General features: G+C 44.2%; 1 protein-coding gene across 1 annotated transcript in view; it reads right to left on the bottom strand.

Moving 5' to 3' along the window:
* Positions 1-10,798: 10,798 nt before the first annotated feature.
* Positions 10,799-25,854, bottom strand: part of LOC115657632 (cytochrome b-245 heavy chain) — a 28,567-nt gene continuing 13,511 nt past the window's right edge. Inside the window, 9 exon segments of the mRNA XM_030575696.1 lie at positions 10,799-11,398; positions 11,400-11,487; positions 12,210-12,301; positions 12,303-12,335; positions 14,108-14,254; positions 17,564-17,726; positions 18,418-18,671; positions 19,763-19,855; positions 22,871-23,000. Coding sequence (XP_030431556.1) covers positions 11,360-11,398; positions 11,400-11,487; positions 12,210-12,301; positions 12,303-12,335; positions 14,108-14,254; positions 17,564-17,726; positions 18,418-18,671; positions 19,763-19,855; positions 22,871-23,000 — 1,039 coding nt within the window. The 3' untranslated portion in view covers positions 10,799-11,359.

Here is a 25,854-nt window from a genome sequence, read left to right as displayed (position 1 = left end):
CATCCAAATAAATTAAGACTTGCAGTAAATTCATGTCTCCATCAACTTCTTCCATAAGACATTGAAACATGTCAGGTGCTCCAAAAATTCCTTGGGGTATGCATTCAAACTGATGAAAGCCTAACAGACAGATGAAGGCTGTCTTCTGCTCCCAGAGGGATCTGATAGTATTCACTTCAAAGATCCAATGCTGAGAACAGCAAACAGTCCAAGGCATCTTGTACTCGAGACATGGTGTGCTGATCAACTACAATGCACCTATATAGGGTGTAGTAGTTCTTACCGATCCAGATTTTCCCATTCTTCTTATGGACCACCACAACGGGGCAGGTGCACAGGCTGTGGGACACCATAATGAAACCATTTGTAATCAGCTCCTGGAGATGATGCTACCCGTCTTCCGTCTCTGAGAGAACAATCTTCCTAGATAGCTCCCTGAAGGATTGTGAGTCTTGTAGTCTGATGTTGTGTTCCGCTCCTTTTACTTATCCCACTCTTGCAGTGAGAATACCTTGGATCTTCCACAAAGTGTCTTCCTTGGACAATCCTTTCACTCCTCAGACAATGGTGACTCTCCAAAGTCAACAACTTCACACTGGAAATCTCACAATGGTTTTGGTCTCAAAGCGGTCTGCTATCTTCTGCACATTTCACAACACCATCACAGCTTGTTTCATTAACAATCAATAGAATCATCTTTTCCTGGGCTTAAGCAGGTAAAGTTATGACTCTATTGTGGACCAGTACTCAGGGAGCTCTCCTTCAGCCAGCTGCTCTGCCATTGCTAATGGTCCTTTACTGCATTATAGGCAGGTACTCATGTCTCTCTCAGTCATTGCAGGCACCACTAAGGGGGTTGTACATGCATACCTCAATGCTCCCATTGGTAGCTCAGACATCTCCTTTTTAGTGTTCTCATTTTTTCCATAGGCTTCAGTACAAAGTATATGGATCATCAGAGTGTTTAAGTATTGCTTCCCTGCTCACTATCAGCAGTAATCAGCAAGTACCATGATAATATGTCGCACGCACATATCCATAGTCCTTATTGAAAGACTTCACTAACTGGCTAAAATTTCTCTCGTTGTTAGACACAACGATGGTCACACATTCAAATAATTAAAATAACCACAGCAGTGGCTTTATTTTCATGAGTGATCATTACACTTGCACGTTCAGTTCAAATTTTGCTGTGTGCCTCAAAGAGTGTGAAATTGGAAATAGACAGGGTGGGAGAACCCACAGAGTAAGAATGGTGTCAAAAATTATATGGTTAATGAGCTTCTAGGTTTGGTAAAGAAAATATGGGTCAACTGGTACTCCAGTGAATATTGGTCCTACAAAAAAAAGACTTCACATTGTCGTAATTTATAGACTAGCTCTATCAATATGTTTGCCTTGTGGCTCAGTTCTTAACTGATGGAGGAATTCAGCTTCCCAGACCTAACATGGAGAACAACTGTGGAAAATTATCTACATATTTACTTAATCACTTGCAGTACAAGTACTGTGCAATCTGGATAGTATCTTATTTATTATTAACACGTAACAGTAATAATCATAATTTTGGGACACAAAGACAGCCAACAAAAGCACAATGACAGCTACTTGTGGACCAAAGGGCTCTTGTTCTCCTTGAGGGATTGGCTATAGAAAGTCTATTTCTCAAGGCTGGCTTGGACTAGGCATCTTCATTATTTCCTTGCCACTGGTGAGGCAGGATTCAGATCTTAGAAGGCTCATTTGGACTAATCAAGTGAAGACAGGTTGGTCTTTTTAGGTCTGGTCTACCACTGGTTACCAGGAGTGGAAGGGGGATAAATAGGTAGAAGGATAAGGGGGACAGCAGGGGGACAGCAGTTACAATTGTCATCTGCCCATTAGAACTTCCACACCTGCTGGCAAGGGCCTCTGGCTCACTCCATGGAGTTGTGGGCACAGGGAGCTCACGCTCACTCCCCACACACCAGCGGTGAGTCTTAGCATCCTCCACTCCACTAGGCACTCCAAAGGGGGCATGGTAATGGCCCCACCCCACTTCTGTACCTAGGGATTTTCAGAAGGCTAGCAGTGTTGGAGGAGCAGGGAAGAAGTGGGTGAGAAAATGGCGGTCACTGGAGGAAGATGCATGGGGCTAACAAGGAGATATGGGCAACAGCCAAGTGGGCAGAGATCAGAGCTTGCGAAGGAGAGGCAGAAGAATACAAGCAGGAGCCACAGTAAAGTGGGAGGTGGGGGTGAGGGGAACAGGACCTGGAAGCTGAGCCAGAGCACCTTTACCCCTGTTCTGTACAACCCCTGCTAGTCCAGGCCTGGACTAGTTGTGACAAATATCATGGTAGTTTTGTCATGTGGATAGACATTAATCAAATATCTAAGCTCTTACTTCCCTCAATGCCAGGAATTATTTATGCTTTGAGGGAGAGAGGGGAATCACACAGGGGAATTTTTAACTTCTCTTTCTTGCACTCAGACTCAACCACGGCAATTCTGAGCCTCAGAGCAGAACAGTCAATGGGTGCTCTTCCAGCATGGCCAGGGCTTCCACATGCCTGCTTGGCTGCCTTCACTGCTGGCGGTATTGCCTCACGTGCACCTGCAGCCCACCTGGGCAATTTAAAAGGGCTGGAGGTTCCTGGGCCCTTTTAAATTGCCTGGCCCCGTGGGCAACTGCCCCCTTTGCCCACCCCCACCCCCATTGGCGGGCCTGCTTGCACTAGATTATGTTTTAATTTTTTTTCAGTCTCTTAATTCTACTTCAGTCCCTAGTTGTCTTCTTCTTCTTTTTTTTTTAAGTATGGAGGAAAATAAAACTACCTTCTAAACATCCCTGTATTAGCTAGCCCAGAAGCATGGGTATCAGAGACCAGGGAAAAGGTTGAAAGAAAAAGAAATGGTATTTTCTAGAAATGAAAGTGAGTTGATCCTTTAAATGTTATTCTTTTGATGGGTCCTATAGCAATCAAATAGAACAAACAATAGTCTGGCTGCATTAGGTTCACACCTACTTTCTATCTGCTTATTGTGCATAGTTCCCCTGTTATGCATCCCCTGAGATGGCTGCCATTGCATAACAACCAATGGAAAGCAAAACAAAGTTTCTATTTATACAGACAACTGCCTCTTGAATGTTAGCAAACTGCACTCCACCCCAGCAACTAGCAGAAATTTGAATATTCATAATATCAGGTTATGCATTTCAGTGGGTCTATACACATGCTTACGTGTTTTTTTGACTAGACATGGGGTTATTAGAATTCTTAAATTTAAGTACATGCATAAGTGAATCAAGGCCTTAGCGATGTGAACGTAAATATTTCACACAAGACCGAAGAGCTATGCAGCCTTAACGATATCCCTGTAGATGCAGCCTTAATGATACCCCTGTAGATGGCCGATATTCTGCCTTTCCCTATCCAAGCTCACTGAAATCAATGAGATTGTACAAAGTGTAAATAAGCACAGAACTTGTTTTACAACACTGCAAGAACTAAGAGAACTGAATATTTTACCCATCTAAATTTCCTGGAGTTGATCAAATTTGTTTTTCATGAAAATTAACTCAGTGATCACTGGATTCTTTTTAGGGCATCAACAGCCTAAATGAGCCAGAACGAAACCGCTTGCTTCTTACCTACAGGAGTGGGATTATCACACCACCAGTCTTTTGACACTGTGGACCAGACTATGAGCCTGATCATTCACCACTGCATTGTAACAGGTTTAGACTGATGTAATTCCACTGAATTCAGTGGTGTGACATCAACCTAAATCTGGAAAAACACAGTGGTCAGTCAGGCCCTACAGCCTAAGTAACACTAGTGTAAAGCTGGAGTAACTCTGTCAATATCAATGGAGTTAGTCCAAATTTACACTTACTATAATTTAAGACCAGTTTTATCCCTGTTATTGCACCAGCAGACTTAGGCTATGTTTAAAATGCTACAGCTGCAGAGCGGCAGCGGCGCAGCTGTAGCACGTCTGTGCAAACTCTTGCTACAGTGATGGGTGGGATCTCCTTTCTCTGTAATAAATCCACCTTCTCAAGAGGCAGTAACTAGGTTGACTGAAGAATTCTTCCCTCAACCTAGCACTGTTTATATGGGGATTTAGGTTGGCTTAGCTACATCGCTCGGGGTGTGGATTTTTTCACACCTCTGAGCGATACAGATGAGTTGATATAATTTTCTAGTGTAGAGCAGCCCTCAGATGTATGGTGCATTATGCAAATGTTAACAAATACAAAATAGGGTAGCCAATTGGGTAGCCATTGTGAAGGGACTTTATGCAACAAATGACAAAAGTAACTGAATTTCTGGCATTTTGAAGCCAAACAATACTCCTCATACTCTACTGTATATCCTAAGGGAGCTGAAAGCTATTAAAATTATTAGCCATTCTAGGCTAGTGTCACTTTTGGAATAATCTATAATGCTACTTTTTATGACATCTGAATGTCAGAGGATAGACCAAAGAAGGAACTAATACTTTGGAGAGCACACCATAAAATCTTTCAAGCTTTAGAGCAATTTCTGCTCTCAGACATGTAGCTAACCATTTCTTCAAATATGGCATTGGATTGACTCTTTTCATAAAGACTAAATACACTAGCAGCTCAGTGGTTCTCAAACCTGATTGAATGGCAATCCCCCTTCTGACAACAAAAATTATTACACGACCCCAGGAGAGGGGACCGAGGCCTGAACCTGCCCGAGCTCTATTGCCCTTGGTGGGGGAGCCAAAGCCAAATGCCAAACACCTCTGCCCTGGGTAGCAGGGGCGGACATTGACTTCAGTCTTGGAAAATGGGGCTTAAGCATTGGCTTCAGCCCCTGGCCCCAGCAAGTCTAACGCCAGCCCTGGCAACCCCATTAAAATGAGGTTGGGACCCACTTTGAGGTCCTGACCCACAGTTTGAGAACCACTGCTAGCTTTTACCAGTGGCATTAAGTCCATTATGAACAGTCATTAAGGCCTAGTGCTGCAAACACTTAGGTCCATGAGCAATTCAATGCACACGAGTAGCCCCTTTGAACATATGCGTGTAAGTGTTGAGGTATCTGGGCTTACATCTGTCTCTAAGCCTTACAAGGAAATAACAGTTGAAACCGATTTTTAAAAAAATCAAACCTAAAAATACTGGGAATTAATATTTAAGAACACTCATACAGAAGAAGAATCCTCTGAGACAGTGTCAAGATGAAGCCATGATACTATTTATGATGTGAGCAAAAAGGATCTCTGTGTTATAGAAGAGAAGCTTTGTGCTCTTAGTAAAGTAATTTAATTTAACCATGTGGCAGTGGGTGGTCACAGGCAGTAAGTCCCCTTCCTGTTTGGGCAAGATAACATGACTGAAAAGAGGAACAGATATTCTGCAACAAGTGTGGTTTCCTCTGTGATGTGCAATGGAAACATTTCATGGCTAAGCCTGTTTCAGAGTTGCTGGCTCTTTGGTCTTGTATGATAATACAGGTAGGTGGTCTTTTAGGTGGTCTTTATGTTCTCTTTCGGGGCATGTGTGTATGCGAAAATGCCACCATTCTTTGGAACTATTAAGCTAGAGACTAAAATAGCAGAAGTTTCTGGAGTTGTGTGGGGACGATTCCAAATCTAGGCCCTTACTTTCATTAGCACTAAAATATACCAACAAATGTAAAAACCTGCTTCAAAGGTTAACACCATCATCTCTCACTTTGTCTACATGCTGATCATGTAAATATTTGACAACTGCATGAATTACAGAAACAGTACAAGGATTTCTAAAAACAGGCTTTCCAGGCTATAAAGGAGCTCAGAAACTAAAGGGATGTGCTTTCCTCTGAGATGTGTTGAATGCCCTTAACTCCCATTGAAGTCAAGGATGAGCTGTAATCGCTCAGTACATCTCAGGCTCATGCTCTCCAACGGCAAGACTAACTCTAACGACATGGGTTGAATTTGCACCAACTGGTTCAGAGTCATTAAACCATTGCCACAAGATCCTGCCCCTGTTGTGTCATCTGGGGCTTTCACTGTAGTCTGGGCCATGAAAGTGAAACATCAGGGCGGAAGTTAGATTTCTTTTGGCAGCTGTCCAGCTGCTGAGCCTGCCCTTCCATGCCCATGGTGTCTAGAAGAGTGACTGCAGCCCAGGGATTGTTCCACAGCCTCATGCCATGGCACTCAGGAGCACTGGAGGGTGGGAAGTGAGGAGCTCACTGGCTTCCAGGCAGTCCAGTAACTCTCACCCAAAGAGCCAGCTTGCGTTGTTTGGGGTTCCAGGAAAGCCTTACTCTTCCACCTACTGCAGAGCCAGTTCTGTGCTTTCTATGGTGATTATGACTAATAAAGTTGTGGGTTTTTTCATCTTACACTTCTTAAATTAATGAGAACCATGAACACCAATGGTTAAAAATAGGCTGGCAGCTGCTCAGCCCAGTCTTACTAGATGCATGCCCAGATGCGCACAGAAAGCGGGGATCTTACATAAGAGGGGAGGGAAGTTGAGTTCAGTAGCTACTTTCAGATTAAGCTGCTGGCAGGATAAAGAAGTCTTAAAAATAGTGGGACGATACTCCTATTCATTAAAGTGTTTATCTTGTTAACATAGCATTAATTGGTTTGATTCCCTGTAATCTTTTGCCAAGCATTTCCATGTGAATTGTTTAGCCCTTGTGGAACATACACGAGTAACATCCTTGGCGTGTGAAGCCATCCTCTATAGCCTCTAAACAAGGACAGCACAGGTTTGATTTTAACATTCATGTCACAAAACATCCCCTAATTCTATTGACATTATTAAAGGTACTGAAAGCATTACTGAAGCTTTCAGCTATCTCCACCAGAAGGATGAGACCTAGAACCAGTACTGTATGTTACTGTAAAAGCTTTCTTTACTGGGGTCGTGAAAGCCTTAACATCAGCTTGCTTAAGGGTAAGACCCTGCCAGATGCTGCACACCATAAAGCACTGGGGGCATTCAGCAGTCAGTAGGATCAGGCTGAAGTGTGGCAACACTGCATTACTATCCATTTAACACACAGCAAGTTTATGATGCTTAACAGTAGTCTGCAAAGCATTGCACTGTGCATATCTACTGAACGCCATTGATGACCTTTCTTTAAAAAGGGATGTTTGTAACCCTGGCAGGATGCTGCAGATTTTTGGAATCAGTAATTTGCAAGTGAAAGGTTCTTTTTTTATCATGAAAGTTTAAAAAACATTTACGGGTAAATTATCCCTGGTAGGCACAGGGGTGGAGTAGGTGAGGGGTGCAGAGTAACACCATCATTGGGGGAACATCAAGTGGCAGTCTGCCTCAGAGAGGCACAATGCTGCCCAGATTTCCCAGGGTGTAGGACATAATTTGTGACACCCCTTTAAATGGTTCAGGATATCCCTGCTATATGGCCTGTCTGCTCTGCTGTCCAGCTTGTGTGTGGAGAATATGGAGCCATGGCTTCGCCTATTTCCATCATTGCTGGTGAGATAGTCTTGTGAGGAGCCCCTTGGGACTAGCCAGAGTGCAGAGGCTGTGATTAGGATCCCTTACATGGGCCTGGCAAGTGAGGAAAGGGTGCCTTGCTTCCCTGTCCCATAGGATGGGACAATGCACTCTATTAACAGTATATCAGGCTTTCCTGCTCTGAGCTTCGATGATGGATGAGAGGAGAAGAGTGGGTTTGTTTCTTCTGGCTGTGTTTCAAGGTTGCCCATTTAAGTATCCCATACACAAGTCTTTATATTCAGACCATTCCTGATAAATTGTGTCTTGGTGTTTTATCCATGTCTGATGCATCAAACCTTTGAAAGAAACTGAAGAATTCATATCATTGCATGGACTATACGCCCCCCCCCACCCTCCTTTGGTTAAGATTTGCTAATTCTTCTCTATGATTTTGGAAAGTGAGGTTTAGCAAGAACTTTGGGAGGTTTTATTCTGAATTAAAGATGACAAAGAACTTCATGCTACAGGTATAAATACACAACAGGGAACCTTACTAAAACAAGAGGAAGCAGAAAAGATCATTGGAGCCTTGAAAAAGAACAAATATTATTGCAACCTCTAGAAAACTAACAGATGAAATCAAAACTACTGAATAAAAAATCATGAAAACGCAAGATTCTTAACATACTAAAACAACCTGCATTCATTCACTGTCTTTCCTTTTGCTACTCTTCTCATACACTTAAAGTCTGATCCTGCTCCCACTAAAATCAAAGACAAAACTCCATCTGACCTCAATGGTGCGGGATCTCACCCTTACTCTGTTTCAGTAAGATATTTACATTCCATTAAAGAAAACACTTCTTTCATTCTAACTAAACTTTATTCTGACCTCCAATCAGAACTGTGCAGACTTAAAATTTGTTCTTTGAAGTGTTGTTGTAGCTGTGTTGGTTCCAGAATGTTGGAGAGACAAGGTGGGAGAGGTAATATCTCTTTTTGGACCAATTTCTGTTGGTAAAAGAGGCAAGCTTTCAAGCTACACAGAGACCTAAAGAAGAGCTCTGTGTAGCTCGAAAGCTTGTCTCTCTCACCATCAGAAGTTTGTCCAGTAAAAGATATTATCTCACCCCCTTGACTTAAAAATGTCCTTGCAGAGAAGGAGCTTGAAAATTTTCCCACACAAGCTGGGATTTACAAGCTCCATGCAAAATAGGATTTTTCCCCCCAAACGCTGATATAATTGAAAATGACATTAAACAGCTCTGGGGAGCTGACATTAATAAATAAAAAATGGGAAGCTGTGTTTCTGAAGTACTTAAATATTGGCTGCCTGCATAAAATAAAGATGTGCAATACGGTGATGGATACCACTATGCAGCTGGCAAGTAGAGGGTTAAAAACACATTTTGTACAATCAAATGCCTCTGCAAACATGGCTGGAATTGAAGAAGCATGTGGTCACTTAATAACATCTCTACAAGAATCTGGCAGCCAGGTCTAATGAGTGTGCAGGGGCTCCAGAGGACTGCTTATGAGCTGAAAAGGCAGCAAGCAGGCAGTGCACTGGGGGAGCATAAACAAGAGCCAGGAAGGCACTGAGGGAATCCATAGCACATTACATTTGGCCGCTGGAAGCCTTTTTCCTTGTGTGGTTGCTAGTGAATGTGTGTGTCTGTCTACCGTGTCTGCACGAAAATCCATTCTGTGCAGGTTCCTTTTTCTTGTTTTTTGCCTCTCCAGGTGGCCCGAAAACAGTTACTTTAAAGTACTGTACTGGTGTGTGGGTGTATATAGAGAGCTTTATGCATACAAATCACAAACCCAGCCCTCAGGAACTCCTCTCTCCCATACCTGTCTCTCTGTTGTCAAAGAGAAATAGCTCAGCAGCAGGATCAAAAAGCATTATACGTATTTAAAAATTCCTAAGAATGGACCCATGTAATCATTTGATGAGCACTTTCAGCATTTCAGAGCTATCCTTGAAAGCAGAGCTGGAGGGGACTCTGAAAACATGAACCCTATTTTTGTTATATTTCTGTGCCATGAATATTAAAAGCATCAAGCTGTCAAAGCCAGTGAGTTGGGGCGGGGTGTTTTGTTGGAAGTTTGAAAGCTATTAGCTTCAGGCAAATTGTAACTTGATCACAGCAACCTGAGTTGAAATATACCAGAGAAACACCTAGAAAATGTAGCTCTTTACTAAGGAAGCCCTTGGAACAAACTAGATATTAACAAAGCTGAGGAATGAAGGGAGCAGACTAAACCACCTCATTTCTGCCCTGGATGTGTTTTATTCCTTCTTGGTTTTAGTAATAGTGCAGTAGCGCCGATAGAACCCATTAAAAATAAGGATCCCATTATGCTGGGAGCTGTATGAACAAACAGGTAGACAAGGTCTCTGCTTCAAAGAGCTTACAATCTAATTCAGTGCCTTTAAAACATTACAAAAATGTAGCTGCAGCATAATCATCTGTACATTCCTTTCGCCTACTTGAACAACAGAAAGTTGTTTTTCAGAGAATCGCACTTTTGGGTAAGGCTATGTCTACACTTCAGCACCGATGCAGCTACGCCGCTGTAGTGCTTTCGGTGAAGAGGCTCTAATCCTATGGGAGAGAGCTCTCCAGTGGCTCAATAAACCTACCTCCGCAAGAGGCAGTAGCTTTGTTGGCAGGAGGGAGAAGCTCTCCCACTGACATAGTGCTGGCCACACCTGCACTTAGGTCAGTGTTTTTCAAACCGTGGGTCGCAACCCATTACTGGGTCACAGCATGTAAGGTGCTGGGTCGCCTGGCTCTGGTCAGCACCGCTGACAGGGGTGTTAAAAGTCCCATTGGCGGTGCTGCCCAGCTAAGGCAAGCTAGTGCCTAATTGTTCCAACACCACGCTGAGCCCCAGAAGGGAGGCCACAGGGTTCTGCATGCTGCCCCCGCCCGAGCACCGAACTCCGTACTCGGACTGGCCAGGAACTGGCCAATGGGAACTGGAGGGGATGGGGGGCCTGCACATGAGAACTGTGTAAGCCACTTGTGCACTTCTGCCTAGGGAGTCAGACATGCTGCTGGAGCTTCCGGGGCACAGCGCAGTTCATGGTGCCAGGACAGGCGGGGAAGCCTTGTCTCTGCACTCCAGCTACACTGCTGACCAGGACCACTGGAGGTAAGTTCACTCCCCAACCCTGCCCCCCCAATTCCCTGCCCCAGCCTTGAGCCCCCCCTGCACCCCAAACCCCTCATCCTGGCCACACCCCAGAGCCTGCACCTGCAGCCCAGAGCCCCCTCCCACACCCTGAACCCCTCATTCCTGGCCCCACCCCACAGCCCTCACCCCTGCACTCCAACCTTCTGCCCCAGCCCTGAGCCCTCCCACACCCTGGGTCCCCGGAAAAAAGTTTGAAAACCACTGTCTTAGGGGTGTGGATTATTCACATCTATGAGCCACGGAATTGTACCAAAGTAATCTGTAGCGCAGACATAGCCTAAAGTCCCATTCATCCCTCCCCAAATTCCGCTTCTTCCAGAAAATCCCTGCAGGCCAAAATAATCTGCATGTTAAATAGCAAGCATTACGCTAAACACTTTTTGTTTCATAGGATTAAGCTACTATCAGTGTAACTGGTTTCCCACGATGCAACCTCTATGATACCCTGAAGAAGTCACTACAAATGACAGGAAGCTAAAGATAGTTAGTTGAGACAACCCCACAAAGAATAGATTTCTGCTAAATTGCTCAGAATAGTGGAGGCCTATACAAATAGACCCAAGGCCAAAGTTACACCAGTGTAAATCCAGGGCAATTCCACTGAAGCAAACAGCTTAACATTAGTGTAACTGAGATCAGAATCTGGTCCCATAATCTCCAACAGAAAAGAAACAAGCTCTTAGCTTTTGAATTTAGCTATTCCAGTATCCTGTCAGGGCCAGTGAGTTAAAAGTTTCCCTTGTTAAAAATGAAGTGTACTCCTCGTAGGATCAGCATCCGAGTTGTTGATACACTGCTTATTGAGTGTTTCAGCCAGGGCTTCCGGTCCACAGAGGAAAACTCCTACTCTGGAACTGTTAAGAAAGAACATCACAGCGTGGTAAGTAATCAAGCAGGTATTCAATCCACAACAACACGAGCAGGGTGGATGAGCAAATGGGTCATTTGATCTGCAGCTGACAGGACATTAAAGGCACTAAAATTGAACCTTGTATTACGATAACAGCTACTTAACATTAATACATTTAACATCTCTTTAATTCTTCACAGTGCTCTTGAAACAGGAACTAATTTATCCTCCTAAAACCCGTGAGGTAGACAGGCACGATTTATAACTGCTTTTAAAACAAATGGCAGGCTAAATTCTGGTCCTCCAAGAGTCAATGTCAACATTTCCCAGATTCTCATATGCAGCCTCTAATTTTGCTGCTTCCAATTTTGGGTTCGCAGATGCAGCCCATCCATCTTAAGGTCTGGTTTTCAGCAGTATTAATCATTGACTTCAGTTGGAGTTACAGATGTTTCTAAAACCAGGCCTTCCGTGCATGAAGTTTAGCACCCAAAATTAGTGGACATTTTTGAAAATGTAGGTCTAAAGTGGTTTGGCCAAGGCCATCCAACATTTCAGTGGCAGAGCTGAGATTAGAATTTGGGAGTTCCTGGCTCTGAAGTCCACATTCAGTCTGTTGGATCACTTTTACTCTCAAATATTACCAACATCAGGAGTAAGAAATTTTGTTATGGCGCTAGTTTGAGGGAGTCCACAGAACACTATAGCTCTGAAATCTGACTTTACCTTGAGTGCTGACTTGCATGGTTTTTGAACTCATTTTCCCAGTTGGGTCTGCCATACAAGGGTTTCTGTTTTGACCCGTTAATCACATCTTTGCTCTTCATCATGGTGTACTGTAAAATGAGTGGCCTATGGGAAAGGACGACAAATGCTTTAGGGAACAGCGTAAGGAGAAATTTAGAGATGGTTGCTTAGCACTAGTTTAGAAAGTTAACCCCTATTAGCATGCAGTGGAATTATCTGCAGGCCAGAAGAGTTCCTTTGGGATGTGGAATTCATATTGATCTCAGGGCTTGGAAAATACTAATCCTCAAGATAGTAATTAGCTTTCTGCTCTAGTGAACAGCCTGATTCGGGTTCTCTGATGGTACTGTAAAGACAAGATTCTCCCCTCATTTATACTGGTGTGGTCCCATTGAGGTTGCACTGGTATGTCTGAGAGGACCGTGTGTCCCTGTGAAGTCTTTTCCTCTTCCCTACCTGTCTAACTTCCATCTACATCAGAGTTAAGTGCATGATTCAAAGTTCACAGAAGTCAACAGAAAGACTCAGGTTTACTTCAGTGGGATTTGGATTAGGCCCTAACAGAGTTTACTAGCTATATTTGGGGGAAGAATTAGAGAAGTGACTTATTTGGAACCAAGAGGTATACAACCTTACGTCTTCTCTTCCCCATGTCTAAAAGTGACACAACTTCGCGCCCCCTCCACTCACAGAATTGTGTGTGGGTGGAATATAAATAGAGTGAAATATAAACAAAAGACTAAAATAAGCCTCTTGCCTGACTGACTCACCCATTTCTCAAGTATCCAATGGAAGGTTTGGGTCCTTGTCTCCCCAAAACAGTCTATATTGTCCTCTCCCACAGGGAAGTGCAAAAGAGCCAGGAAACTGCTGAAGGAAATGTGCTGCCACCGGCTGAGTCCCATTGCTGTGCATTAGCTGCTGCAGGGGAGGCCCAGCTGCAGTTACTGCTCAGTTGCAGAAGACGAGCTCTCTTAAGGGAGACCACAGGTCCCCAGGAGGAGGGCTAAACAATCCCTGAGCCCAACAAGAGAGGCTTTATTTCAAGTGTACTTGTATTGAATAAATTAGAACCTGAGGAGGGGAATTTTATCTCACATTCTTTTAGACTGGGTGGACTTCTTAAGCAACCCTGAGACCAGGAGAGCCTGCAGCCACCACACTAGGTCAAGGGGGGTTGCTGGAGGGCAGGCAGGCCTTATGACAGGGCAATGTTGGGTTTTAAGCACTATTACTAAGGCTAAGACTTTAGTCATGAGTATTTTTAGTAAAAGTCATGGAGAGTAAACAAAAATTCATGCCTCCTGACGTGTCCATGACTTGTATTACACACCCGTTTAAATCTTGGGTGCTCTGGAGGGGGGAGGCTCTGGGGGCACCATGGATGATTTGGAGGGAGGGCTCTGGGGGCACATTGGGTGCTCTGGGGCAAGGGGCTCCATGGGTGCTGTGGGGCAAGGGGCAGCCCGGGACCGCTACTGGTACTCTGGTGCGGGAGGCAGAAGGAGGGAGCAGAGGGCATGGCCTGTGGCCCTGGGGTCAGTCGCATCAGCTACTGCAGAAGTCACAGAGGTCCCGGAAGTCACAGATTCTGTGACTTCCATGACAGACTCGCAGCTTTAACTATTACCAATAGAAATTCTATTTTTAGCATATTGAAACTTCTCAGTTGGCCATAGGTTTGTGCAACTTGCTCTTTCTGACAATAGCCTTCTAAAAATAAAATCCGCTGATAGCCATACAAGGGCCAGGAGAATGGTTACAGCTCATTTTTGATGCTTGTACCTTCACAAAAACCACCACCACCCCAACCGATGTTAAAATAATAAATAAATCCATGACACTTAAGGAACTGACATTTTCCCCAGAGTGGTTACCTGAGATTCATCCCAGCCTGTTAGGTAGATGTTGTAACTGAGAAACTGTGCATTGTCCCTCTCCTGCATTTGATTCTCCAGGGACTGCAAGAGGTCAGCAAACCATTCAAAGGCATGAGTGTCTCTGCAGAGCCAGTAAAAATAGATCTGAAAGAAACAGAATTAAACTCTTATCTTCTGTATAGACTTATGCATTTCCACATCAATCATGTTTGCTGATTGAAATGGGGATTTTTAGAGGCACGGTTTGCTGGTGCTTTAGAAATTCCCCTTGTTACCAGAGTTGATGGGAAGTTCATCTGGCATCATAACTGTTTAGAAGCTGGAAGGGCTGTGGGGCAGAGTCAACGATTATGTGAAAAGGGAAACAGTTCCCTCTTTTCCCTCCACCAGTGTCCTATTTACTGTATCATGCTGCCTCTCCATCCCTGCTCCCTCAGAGTAGCAATTTGTTAAGCCATTCAAAAATGACTTGGAGGAAAACCTGTCTCCATCTCTGCAGCCAAAGAGGGCCCAGTAGGCAGCAGAACTGGTCCAGTTCCTCTACCCTAGTGGAGGGCAGAGGGGATGTGACCTCAGGTGCACAGAGGAACTGTGGAGGCTCCCTCTGCCCCAACACACAGGGCGATTTCAAGAGCGAGGGCATGGCGGTGGACCAGTGACTACTTAGTTCCATTGACCTAAAATCCCACCCTGCCCTGGGCAAGGAGTGCAGCAGATGCCAAGGCTATTGCAAACTAAAGCTGGCAACAATATAACAGAGGTGGTGAAGTGGATTTATTGCTGCCTTCCACCCAGCTAGTGGGTGTAGCCCATCTTCCCTGCACTGAGCTGAGTCCAGACTTTGGCCCATAGGCTTGTGACTGCTTCTTCTGTTATCTTGAGCTGCAAACAACGAAGAAGCAAACAGAGGAAGTTCGCCTAGGGGGAGTTCCCACAGAGTTTTTTGCCTTTCAGACTTCTGGGAGCAATAAATACATCTGAAGAGGCTCTTAGAAGGAAGACAATATGGATAGTGAGTGATCAGCTGTTGTGGCCTGCACAGGATGTGCCATGTTTGTCATTCTCCCAGAGGACAGAAGTGACTTTGTCTGTACGAAGTGCAAGCTGGTCTCTATATTGGAAGAGAAGGTTAAAGGACTAGCGACCCAAGTATCAACCCTGCATTGCATCAGAGAAAATGAAGATTTCTGGATAGACGTCAGCATTTGGTACTGCAGGCACAGCATGCTGAAAAATCAGAGAGGGCCATACAGGATGGGGAAGATAATTGGCAGCATGTGACCTCCAGAAGAAGCAAGAGGAGAACCCATGTACCCCCAATGCAGACAGAGGTAAGAAACCATTTTCAGGCTCTCTGCACAGGTGCTACAGTGGAGAATGGTTTGGAAGAGTCATTCTGAGGGAAGAGATCAGAAGGAGACCCCATCGACCAGAAGGCATGGGATGCATTGTCCTATGGATGGAGGTTCCACAACCACTATTCCCAAGAGGAGGAGACAGGTGGTGGGGGTCGGGGATTCCCTCCTCAGGGGGACGGAGTCATCCATCTGCCATCCAGACCAGGAAACTCGAGAAGCATGCTGCTTGCCTGGAGCTATAATTCGGGATGTGACAGAGTGTCTGCCAAGACTGATCAAGCCCTTGGACAGCTGCCCCCTTCTTACTTCTCCACGTGGGCACCAATGATACTGCCAGGAATGACCTTGAACGGGTCACTGCAGACTATGTGACTCTGGGAAGAAGGATAAAGGAGTTTGAGGCACAAGTCATGTTCTCGTCCATCCTCCCTGTTGAAGGAAAAGGCCCAAGTAGGGACCATCAAATTGTGGAAGTAAATGTGTGGTTATGCAGGCGGTGTCAGAGAGAGGGCTTTGGATTCTTTGACCATGGGATATTGTTCCAGGAAGGATTGCTAGGAAGAGATGGGATCCACTATTGAAGAGAGGGAAGAGTATCTTCACAGGCAGGCTTGATAACCTAGTGAGAAGAGACCTAAGCCCTGAGGTAGTGGGGAAGAGGGATACTGAGAGGAAACACAAGGAGGAGGGTGCAACAGGGAAGGCCTCCTGATTCATATTGAGAAAGTAGGGCTATCAGCTAGTTATCTTAGGTGCCTGTAAATGAACTTAAGAAGCCTGGGAAACAAGCAGGAAGAACTGGAAGTCCTGGCACAGTCAAGGAACTATGATGTGATTGGAGACTTGGTGGGGTAACTTACATGACTGGAGCACTGGTGGATAGAAAGTTGGCTAGATCATCAGGCTCAACAGGTAGTGATCAATGGCTCAGTGTCTAGTTGGCAGCTGGTATGTGCCCCAGGGGTCAGTCCTGGGGCCGGTTTTGTTCAACATCTTCATTAATGATCTGGATGATGGGATGCATTGCACCCTCAGGAAGTACGCAGATAATACTAAGCTGGGAGGAAAGGTAGATATGCTAGAGAGTAGGGATAAGGTCCAGTGTAAGCTAGACAAATTGGAGGATTGGGCCAGAAGAAATCTGGTGAGGTTCAACAAGGACAAGTGCACAGTCCTGCGCTTAGGATGGAAGAATCCAATGCACTGCTACAGACTGGGGACTGACTGGCTAAGCGGCAGTTCTGTAGAAAAGGACCTGGAGATTCAGTGGACAAGAAGCTGGATACGAGTCAACAGTGTGCCCTTGTTGCCAAGAAGGCTAACAGCATATTGGGCTGCATTAGTAGAAGCATTGCCAGCAGATTGAGGGAAGGGATTATTCCTCTCTATTCAGCACTGGTGAGGCCACATCTGGAGTACTGCATCCAGTTTTGGGCCTCCCACTACAGAAAGGATGTAGACAAATTGGAGACAGTCCAGTGGAGGGAAACAAAAATGATTAGGGGGTTGGGGTACATGACTTATGAGTAGAGGCTGAGGGAACTGGGGTTATTTAGTCTGCAGAAGAGAAGAGTGAGGCGGGATTTGATAGCAGCCTTCAACTACCTGAAAGGGGGTTCCAAAGAGGATGGAGTTAGGCTGTTCTCAGTGGTGGAAGATGACAGAATAAGGAGCAATGATCTCAAGTTGCAGTGGGGGAGGTCTAGGTTGGATATTAGGAAATACTATTTCACTAGGAGGGTGGTGAAGCACTGGAATGGGTTACCTAGGGAGGTGGTGGAATCTCCATCCTTAGAGGTTTTTAAGGCCTGGCTTGACAAAGCCCTGGCTGGGATGATTTAGTTGGGGTTGGTCCTGCTTTGAGCAGGGGGTTGGATTAGATGGCCTCCTGAGGTTTCTTCCAACCCTAATCTTCTATGATCTTTTCCTTTTCCTGATAATACTTGTCTTGTTAAATCTGTGGACTCTTCTCCCCCAGCAGGCAGGCACATCTTTAGAGCAAGGCAGTCTGTTCATAAGGTTTGCTGGGCCTGTTTTGTTGGGTCTCCCCCTGCCCCCATTTGTTGTGAAGGTTTTGTACACCCAGGGGACATACCTTCTTGAGTCTTAGACTAGTTGCATCATTGCAGTATTTGTACCAGACAGATTTGAGTACAGATGCAAATGGGGTGACCCCTATTCCAGCTCCAACCAGCATCACAGTTTCATAACTGAATACATCTTCACTAGCTGTGCCAAATGGGCCATCCACAAGTATCCTAAAAGAAAGAGTACAATTAATAATATAAAAATATAATCTATATATTTATCACCACACACACAAAGTGTGTGCTCACGTCTTCCCTATGTCCAAGCACCACTTGGTAAAGGATAGGGTGGGGCACTGTAAAACTAATTACAGCTTCCTGATTCTGTGACACCCAGCCCCAATCTGACATAGAGCAGCCAGGTGTTGCTCTAATTTACACCAGTGAAGGATTGGTATAATGGAGCTCACCCAATTAAACCCCTTTGCTGGTGGCGGGAAAGATCAATGGCACAGAAGCTGTTTCCACTGGTTTTATGTCAGCTGGGAGTTTTCCTCCACTAGTGGAATTCTCCACTGGTCACTTATAGCCAGAAATGGAGCCTGAGAATCTGGCCCATAAACTTAAGGTTAAGGTTGCTCAAGTGCATTTTTCATTGACAGAATGACTCCAAAATGTAGGCAATCACCAGATTCACCTCCTCAAAAACACTTGTCCTAGTTCAGCAAAATGTGCATTTTAAGAAAACTGATTTTTATGAGCAGGCATGGAATGAAAATTTAGAGGGTAGCCATCAGCCAGGATGGAGGGAGTCAAGGAATGTGTGAGGAATGCCTCCAAATAGGGTAGGTCTGATTTTAGGCCTAGCAGACTTGATATAACATTGTCCCTTTTCAGAGATTATCATGGAGATTGCACATACTTTGGCAATTTCCATGCTTCTTGAAATTCTTGTTTGTCACATCCACAAGCATTGAACACGCCCTCTGTCCAGTCTCCTACAATACGGATGTGAATGCTGAAGTAATCCTCTTCAGGGGCAGAAGTCAGTGTGAAAGGGTGCCACTCCAGATGAGACACTGTGGGACACTGGACAAAAATATACTGGCCAACTTCCATCTTGAATCCTTTTTTCATCATCTGGAGCTCAAATGTTTTGAAGGGATGATTGACCACCTAAGGGCACAAAATACAAAAGGCTGTCAACAGCTGCACGGTTAGCCCGATCCACTATCATCACATCCATCACCACCTGATGTATTTCACTGTGAGAGCAAATTAAACTGGCCAAATTGTCTTTCAAAGAACACAGGACAGTCTGAGGAATAGCATCTGACAGCCAGACAGGAGACTGTAGAACTGTCTAAATTGTTGATAGAAACATTTTCATACCATTCTTGTGGCTATTATTTATCATTTAATACAAACTGTTATAGGGCAGACAGATACATCTAGTACATTGCCAGGATTGTGTGTATGTGTGTGACTAATTCCAGGTGCAGTGTGTCAGTGCCACAGAATGGATCACATGTTCATGAAGTTGAGGGGTGGAGGTTAGCACACAAGCAGGGCACTGGATTGACAGCACTGGAAACTGAAGCCTTCTACGTATATCCACGTGGGAGTTATGGCATCATCATTCACCTTGCCCGTGTATTTTTTAAGCCTAGCTGGAAATGACCATCTCAAGGCGCAAGACAGTAATTCAGTCTCTATGACTTTTTAACATTGATCTCTCTACTGATCCTGCCAGCAATTTTCAGGAGAGGTTTGGAGGAGATCTAGTCTATTGGCTAACTTCAGAATTGGCTAGTTTTGTAATTACTTGTATTACTGTAACATCTAGAGGCCCAAATGAGAGCGGGCCTCATTGTGCGTGGCACTGTACAGACACATAGCGAAAGACATTTCCTGTGCAGGAGAGCCCACAGGATAAGCAGACAAGACAGATAAAGGGTTGGAGAAAGAAAGTATCATTATTCCCATTTTTCAGGTGGGCAACTCAGGCACACAGAGATCCAGAGTAACATTTCTAAAAGCACTTAAATAAATAGAAGTGCAGCTGTACCGCTGAAGGGACCCATTTTGGTTAACAGCATCCAGAACACTTTACAAGGGTACTTTCTCTAATATCGCATCCTGGTGTGGAGAAGTCCATGCCTTTTCCTGCAGACACTCACCGTACTGTATTCTCTACTACTGACAACAAGTAATGGGAAGACTGAGGAGCAATTTGCCCAAGATAAACACATAACATTGATACACACCTTTGTGATTACAACCTTCTGCTGTGATCGCCAAAATCGCACCAACCTCTCAAAGAAGTACAAAATCATAGGAACCACCACCCACTTCCATGTCTGTTAGCAGAACAAAGATAAGAAGAAAATAAGAAGGGGAAGCAAGATATATGCTGATAAGTTACTTTACATAAAATATTGGAGGCTTTATACACATAGAAATTCATTTCAGTGAATTGATGCTCTTCATCACTCACTCTGGGGAACTTGATACATCACATCAAACCTTCAAAACAACTTCCTCCTTTGAGAGTGGATTTTCCCTCTAGCAGGTGTTGCAGATGGATTTACAATCGCTACAGTACAGCTGGCTAGTTATAGAACAGGATTCTCCTATGGGTGCTCTTTCCGCTTTGGCTAAAGTTCAGAGTGACTTGGAGCTCAATATGGGTTAATAGGTATATATTTTTTTCTTTCAAAGTCAAGTCAGGGTGCGGGATAGAGATTCTCAAATCCCAATGTGAGGATCAGAAGACTAGATAAACAAGAGGCCTACATTCGGTGGATAGGATTTTCTGAAGCAAAGAGTTTAGAGTCATCAAGTTTACACTCTCTGGAAACTTCTGAGGTTTGTTTGAATGGATCAATTCTAGTTTCAAAGCAGAGGGCTTGGATTTTTCAGGCTTTATATGAAAGAATAAGTATAAATCTGCCTCAGGACTCAATCACTTTCTTAGTTCAGCATTTATTTTCTCTTGCCTTTTGATTCTTCATGCACATACAGAGTATGTGTCATAAGACTAAGAGTACATTATACATTAAACAGCTTAGTAACAATCATAAGAATAAATTAATCCCTGGTATAACCTCACTGATCGAAATGGAGCTACACACGCAATCAGTTTGGCACATTTAAATTATATGAAATTGTAAACTGGGGGGTCTGTGACCTCTGATGGGATCTGGGTGATGAGTTCATTTCAAAAATATTTTCGAAGAAATGGGACTGTCAGGTCAAGTAGCAAGCCCTGGAATATTATGACATTTAAAAAAAAATCCATTATGATCTAACAAGTCTGAAAAGCAATCAAGAACCAGATGAGTTTAGGCTTGCCCCTCATCAACATAATGGAGCAAATTCTGCTCTCATTTACACACATGCAACTCCATAACTTTTACTCGGAAAATGAGTCTGTTTTTGCCAGAAAAGTACTTTTAAGAATGACTCTAAACACTGGGAAATAAGAGTCACTCAGCACATTAGAACTATAACACTCACCCTCCTCTGGTGATTATACTCTCAGTTGATGACACTGAACAGGCTTGGCAATTCTCTTCACATCTTGATATATATCTGTGCTAGTCTTACCCAGGGCTGGCTCCAGCTTTTTTGCTGCCCCAAGCAGCAAATAGGAAACAAAAAAGCCGCGATTGGCAGCACTTGGGCGGCTGCTCTACCACGCCGCTTCATTCTTCTGTGCGGTAGATCCAAAGACCCAGATGTGCTGCCCTCTGCCATGGGTCACCCCAAGCAGCAGCTTGCTGTTCAGGTGCCTGGAGCTGGCCCTGGTCTTACCTCATCTTTGCAAGATGGTGGTTCCAACTGATAGATTTGGATGGAACCTGAGATCTAGTGAAGGAATGCCGCTGCACGGTTGGCGATCATGTGGGTGCCAAAAGCTTCGGTAGTACAATAAGATCGCCAGTGACAGACATGAACTGAGTATCCAGATACTTTAAGGATCTAGCTAGTGATCAGTCCAGATGATGCTGGGTCTCTCCGGGGTTTGTCATAGGCATCGACTCTGTCGATGCTCCGGGGCTGGAGCACCAATGGGGAAAAATTGGTGCTCTGCACCCACCGGCAGCTCCCCTGCCCCAGCTCACCTCGCTGCCGCGCCACCTCCTCCCCTGAATGTGCAGTGTTCCCGCTTAGCCCCCTAGCTCCCAGCATTTCCCTTCGCGGTGGCAAGTGCTGGGAAGGAGGGGAGAGGAGGGAGAATGTGGCACACTCAGGGAAGAGGTAGGGCCAGGGTGGAGATTTGGGGAAGGAGTCCAATGGGGCAGGGAGGGGGTGGAATTGAGATGGGGACTTTTAGGAAGGGGTTGGAATGAGGGCGGGGAAAGGGTGGGTTGGGGTGGGGCCGGAGGGTGCAAGCACCCACTGGCGCCGAGAAAAGTTGGTGCCTATGGGGTTTGCCATCATGATGAGCTCTAAGTCGAAAACGCCCTTAAGACAAACATATTATCCTCAACGTTCCTTAAGCCATTGTTTTACATTAATGCACAGTACCTACCTTAACAATACGAAATATTCCCTCTCAGTATTATTTCTTATTTGTATTTCAAAAGCACCTACAGACTCCAGTCGTAGGCCAGGAACCCCATTGTGCTACACATTGTACAAACACATAACAAAAAGAACTATCCTCTTTGCAATTTTCCTTCGCATGAGCAAGCTAACATAGAATTTTGAATAAACCCTGCAAGCTCATGATTATATTCTAGTGAATCGTTCTCATATTTTTTTGATATGTCAATCTTGTTCAATATTTGTCCCTTTCCTTTTGCCCATCCTGTTAAATATGAACATTTTAGTTTAGAGATGGTCAGGACCAATTCAGGAAACTTCAATTGTCTCTGAAGAAGAGCTATTTGGAGATCCAAAGATGGGACCAATAGCAGAACTACTCCAGATGGTAGTTCAACCAGCGTGGAGGAGGCTGGGTTGGTGGTGCCATCTTGGATGTGGTCACTCAGTGCTGATTGGCCAGTGTTCTTATGTCAGATGTTTTCCTCAGAAGTTCTTCTTTCTCTGGGTAGCCCACCCAACAATGATATACAACCTGGTGATCTCCAGTACCTGGGCCTCCAAGTATCAGCTCAAAAGCAAGACATTTAGGTGATACCCTCCTCATGCAATCTTCACCCAACCTTCTTTAGTCTGTCTTGGATTACTATCTGCCATTTCAAATGTTAAAAAAACAAGTGATTTCCCACTGAAGCTCATGGTTTACTGCATATCTAGATTCAGATGAATCTTTCTATAGTATCTAAACATGTTGTTTAACACAAAAAGTGATAGATTTTGAAGACTTTCATTACTGTATTTATACTTAAGACAATAGAACATACCATAGGAGGATTTCCAGCAAACTGAGGGATAGGACATGAACTTATTTTTCCCCACTGAGTGAAGTTCTTTTCACAAGTATGTGGATTATGCTCTTTCAAGCTCTCATCTGTCTGTCCACGTACAATACGGCTTAAAAATAATACAAAATGTTAATGTAAATGAAATGATATCTAGTACTTACAGTTATTACATTCAGCAATTTATTTCTGCATTGTTAATATCCATTTTTTCTGGTAAGATTCTACTACACTGCTCAATCTCCAGATTTGCTACTAAAATAAGGAAAAAGGGGAGGCAAATCTGTATTGATTGCCTAGGGGAAACCTCCCCACATAAAACATCAAGTGAAGAACTGAGAAATACTAATTACAAGTTGTAATAAAGTGGTTACAAAGGGAATATTTTATTTGTTTAAAAGAAAGCCTGATTTTTCCTTCTGCCTGTTCTATTTCTATCCCTTGAAATAAGAGGTGGAAAAATCAGGATCCTCAATTTATCAGTGGCCATAACTACAATCATCTGTACAAGCCATGTTTGACCTCTCCTGTCTCTTGGGAGCTATGGACTAGATCTTCAGCTAGTCAGTCTCTCACATCCTAGCAGGTGCAAAAATGTCAATGGCACTATGACAATTGACACCAGTTGAGGCTCTCCCCCGGATTTCTAGCATCAACTTTGGTTATTACTTTTCCTTACACAAATGACATGCAGCTATGCATCTCCTTAGAGACAATGAGTTGTATATTTTCCATCACTCAAACTACACTGAGTCTGTCAGTGCCTGGTTACTTGTAACATGTACTATTCACACAGGAAAGACTACGTCTTCCTTCTAGGTGAAAGGTCTTCTGTCCAATATTTCTGATTACCTGATTATCATTCTCTTTATACTCAAAAACTTCAACTTTTCTCGTAAGGCCAAATACACTGGAATTATCCTAGTCTCAAGCTGATCCTTTCTTCTAACATCTCTCCTCTCTGTACAACTGCCTACTACCTTGAGATCATAGCTAGAACTTGTCCTTTTCTCCACAGAAATCTTATTCCTGCCTTCATCTCCTCCCATTTAGACTACTCAGTTCTCTCTTGGCAATGTTTCTAATCCTTGCTCTCTAAACTTCAAGGTTTTCAGTATTGCAAGTTTAAACTACCAAGGTTGTAAGTAAAAAGACATTGACTAATAGTTATTGCTCATTTACCTCCTACTGTAAATAGAGACAAAAATATTTCATTGTGTTGTAACTACTGACAAGTGTTGACTTTTTAATGACAGGCATTACTTTTGCTCTAGGAGATATGAACCATTCTTATCTTCTCTTGCTTCATTAGCTTTCTATTCATCCCAGATATTAAAAAAGCAAAAATTTCCATCCTAGTTTTCAAAACACTTCCTGGACTTACATCACTCTAATGTACATGCATCTGATGAAGTTGCTATTCGCCCATGAAAGCTCATGCTCCAATACTTCTGTCAGTCTATAAGGTGCCACAGGACTCTTTGTCACTTTTTACAGATCCAGACTAACTCAGCTACCCCTCTGATACTTGATCACTCTAATGTGTTAACTTCATAGTCACCTTCTCATCTGTTTGCTATTTGTGCTCCTCCAGCTGTAATCTCTGTGACAGAGTGTACCAACCCCGCACTGGGCAAGCAGATGTTAACCAGTCCCTTTGGACCCTTGAGGTCATGCCCCTGCATCTCTGCTGCACATGCCTCATGTGGAAAGAGCAGATAAAAGGAAGCTGGCCAGCTCAGTCAGGGCTGACTGAGGAGGAGGTGGACATGTGCTGCTGGCACCAGTAAGCCCTCCAGACTCCTGAGGCGGGTATCCCGGACTACACTACGGAGGGCACACTGGCTGTGGAGACCAACTTGGGATGCTGAACCATGGCCCATGGAAGACAGGCCCGCAATGGGCTTAAGAGTACGAAGTGACCCAGGGAATGTATTGGAGTCAATACTTGAACCCTGAATAGGGAGGTTACCGGCTTCACAGAACCCGGCGGAATAGGGTGGGCCCGGGTTCCCCTGCCTTCCACCCCATGCTGGCAGGTGGTCATTATTGCTGGAGATTCCAGCCATAGATTGTTCATTTGTTCTGCCTTGGCTAGGGGGCTGAAACCCTGTTTGTAATTGTTTGCCCCCAGCAGGAAGCCCAGGGGCTTCAGACTGTTCATTTCTTCTGCCCTGCCTAGAAGGCCAAAAGCTCTTTGTAGTTATTAACCCCACTAGGAGGCTGAAAAGCTACAGACTGTTCATTTGCTCTGCCCCACCCAAAGGGCCGTAGTCCCTGACTGTATTTGTCTGGCCCAGCTGAGAGTTGTGATGACCATGTGACAGGGTGTATCAACTCCGCACTGGGCAAGCGGAAGCATCCCTCCCTCCGATGGATGTGCAGAGCCCCCGTGACAATCTCATTTCTGACTTCTCCCTGGGGCCATTTGCAGAGGATGGAGGAAGTGTTTTTGCACAGTCATCATTACTGACCCTTTTTAAAGAACTCTTTCCCATCTTCTGGACCACTCAATCTCTCTTTTAAAAGGTCACATCAAGAACTTCCTCTTAACTGTAGTTTCTGAGCATGAGCCAAGACTAAATGCTACTTAGCTTTCTGTCCTGCTTTATACATCCATTCTGTAATTTTAAACAGTAACTGGAGTTTATTTTTCCTAGTATTAAAGCTGCCTTTCTTTCTCTTTATAACTTCTTAAGTTATTTTGCAAGGGGAAAAAAAGAGGAATGAAATGAATGATCCACGGGAAAAGAACATGCCTGTTTGGAATTTAGGAGCTGTCTCTGAGCCACAACAATTAATGTTTGTCTATAAATAAACCTGCAACCACTGAAATCCAATTCTGAAACATTAATGGACTGCTAATATTAACAATGTTTGGAAAGATAATTCCTTGTTAGATTTAGCACTAAGGCAACAAAAATTGGTTTGTGGTTGTGTTATTTCAGGTGGTGTATTATGTAATT

Source organism: Gopherus evgoodei, chromosome 1 (genome assembly GCF_007399415.2).
Source record: "Gopherus evgoodei ecotype Sinaloan lineage chromosome 1, rGopEvg1_v1.p, whole genome shotgun sequence".
Lineage (NCBI taxonomy): Eukaryota > Metazoa > Chordata > Testudines > Testudinidae > Gopherus > Gopherus evgoodei.
The sequence above is the reverse complement of the archived record's forward strand: the minus strand, read 5'-3'. Positions and strand labels throughout refer to the sequence as shown.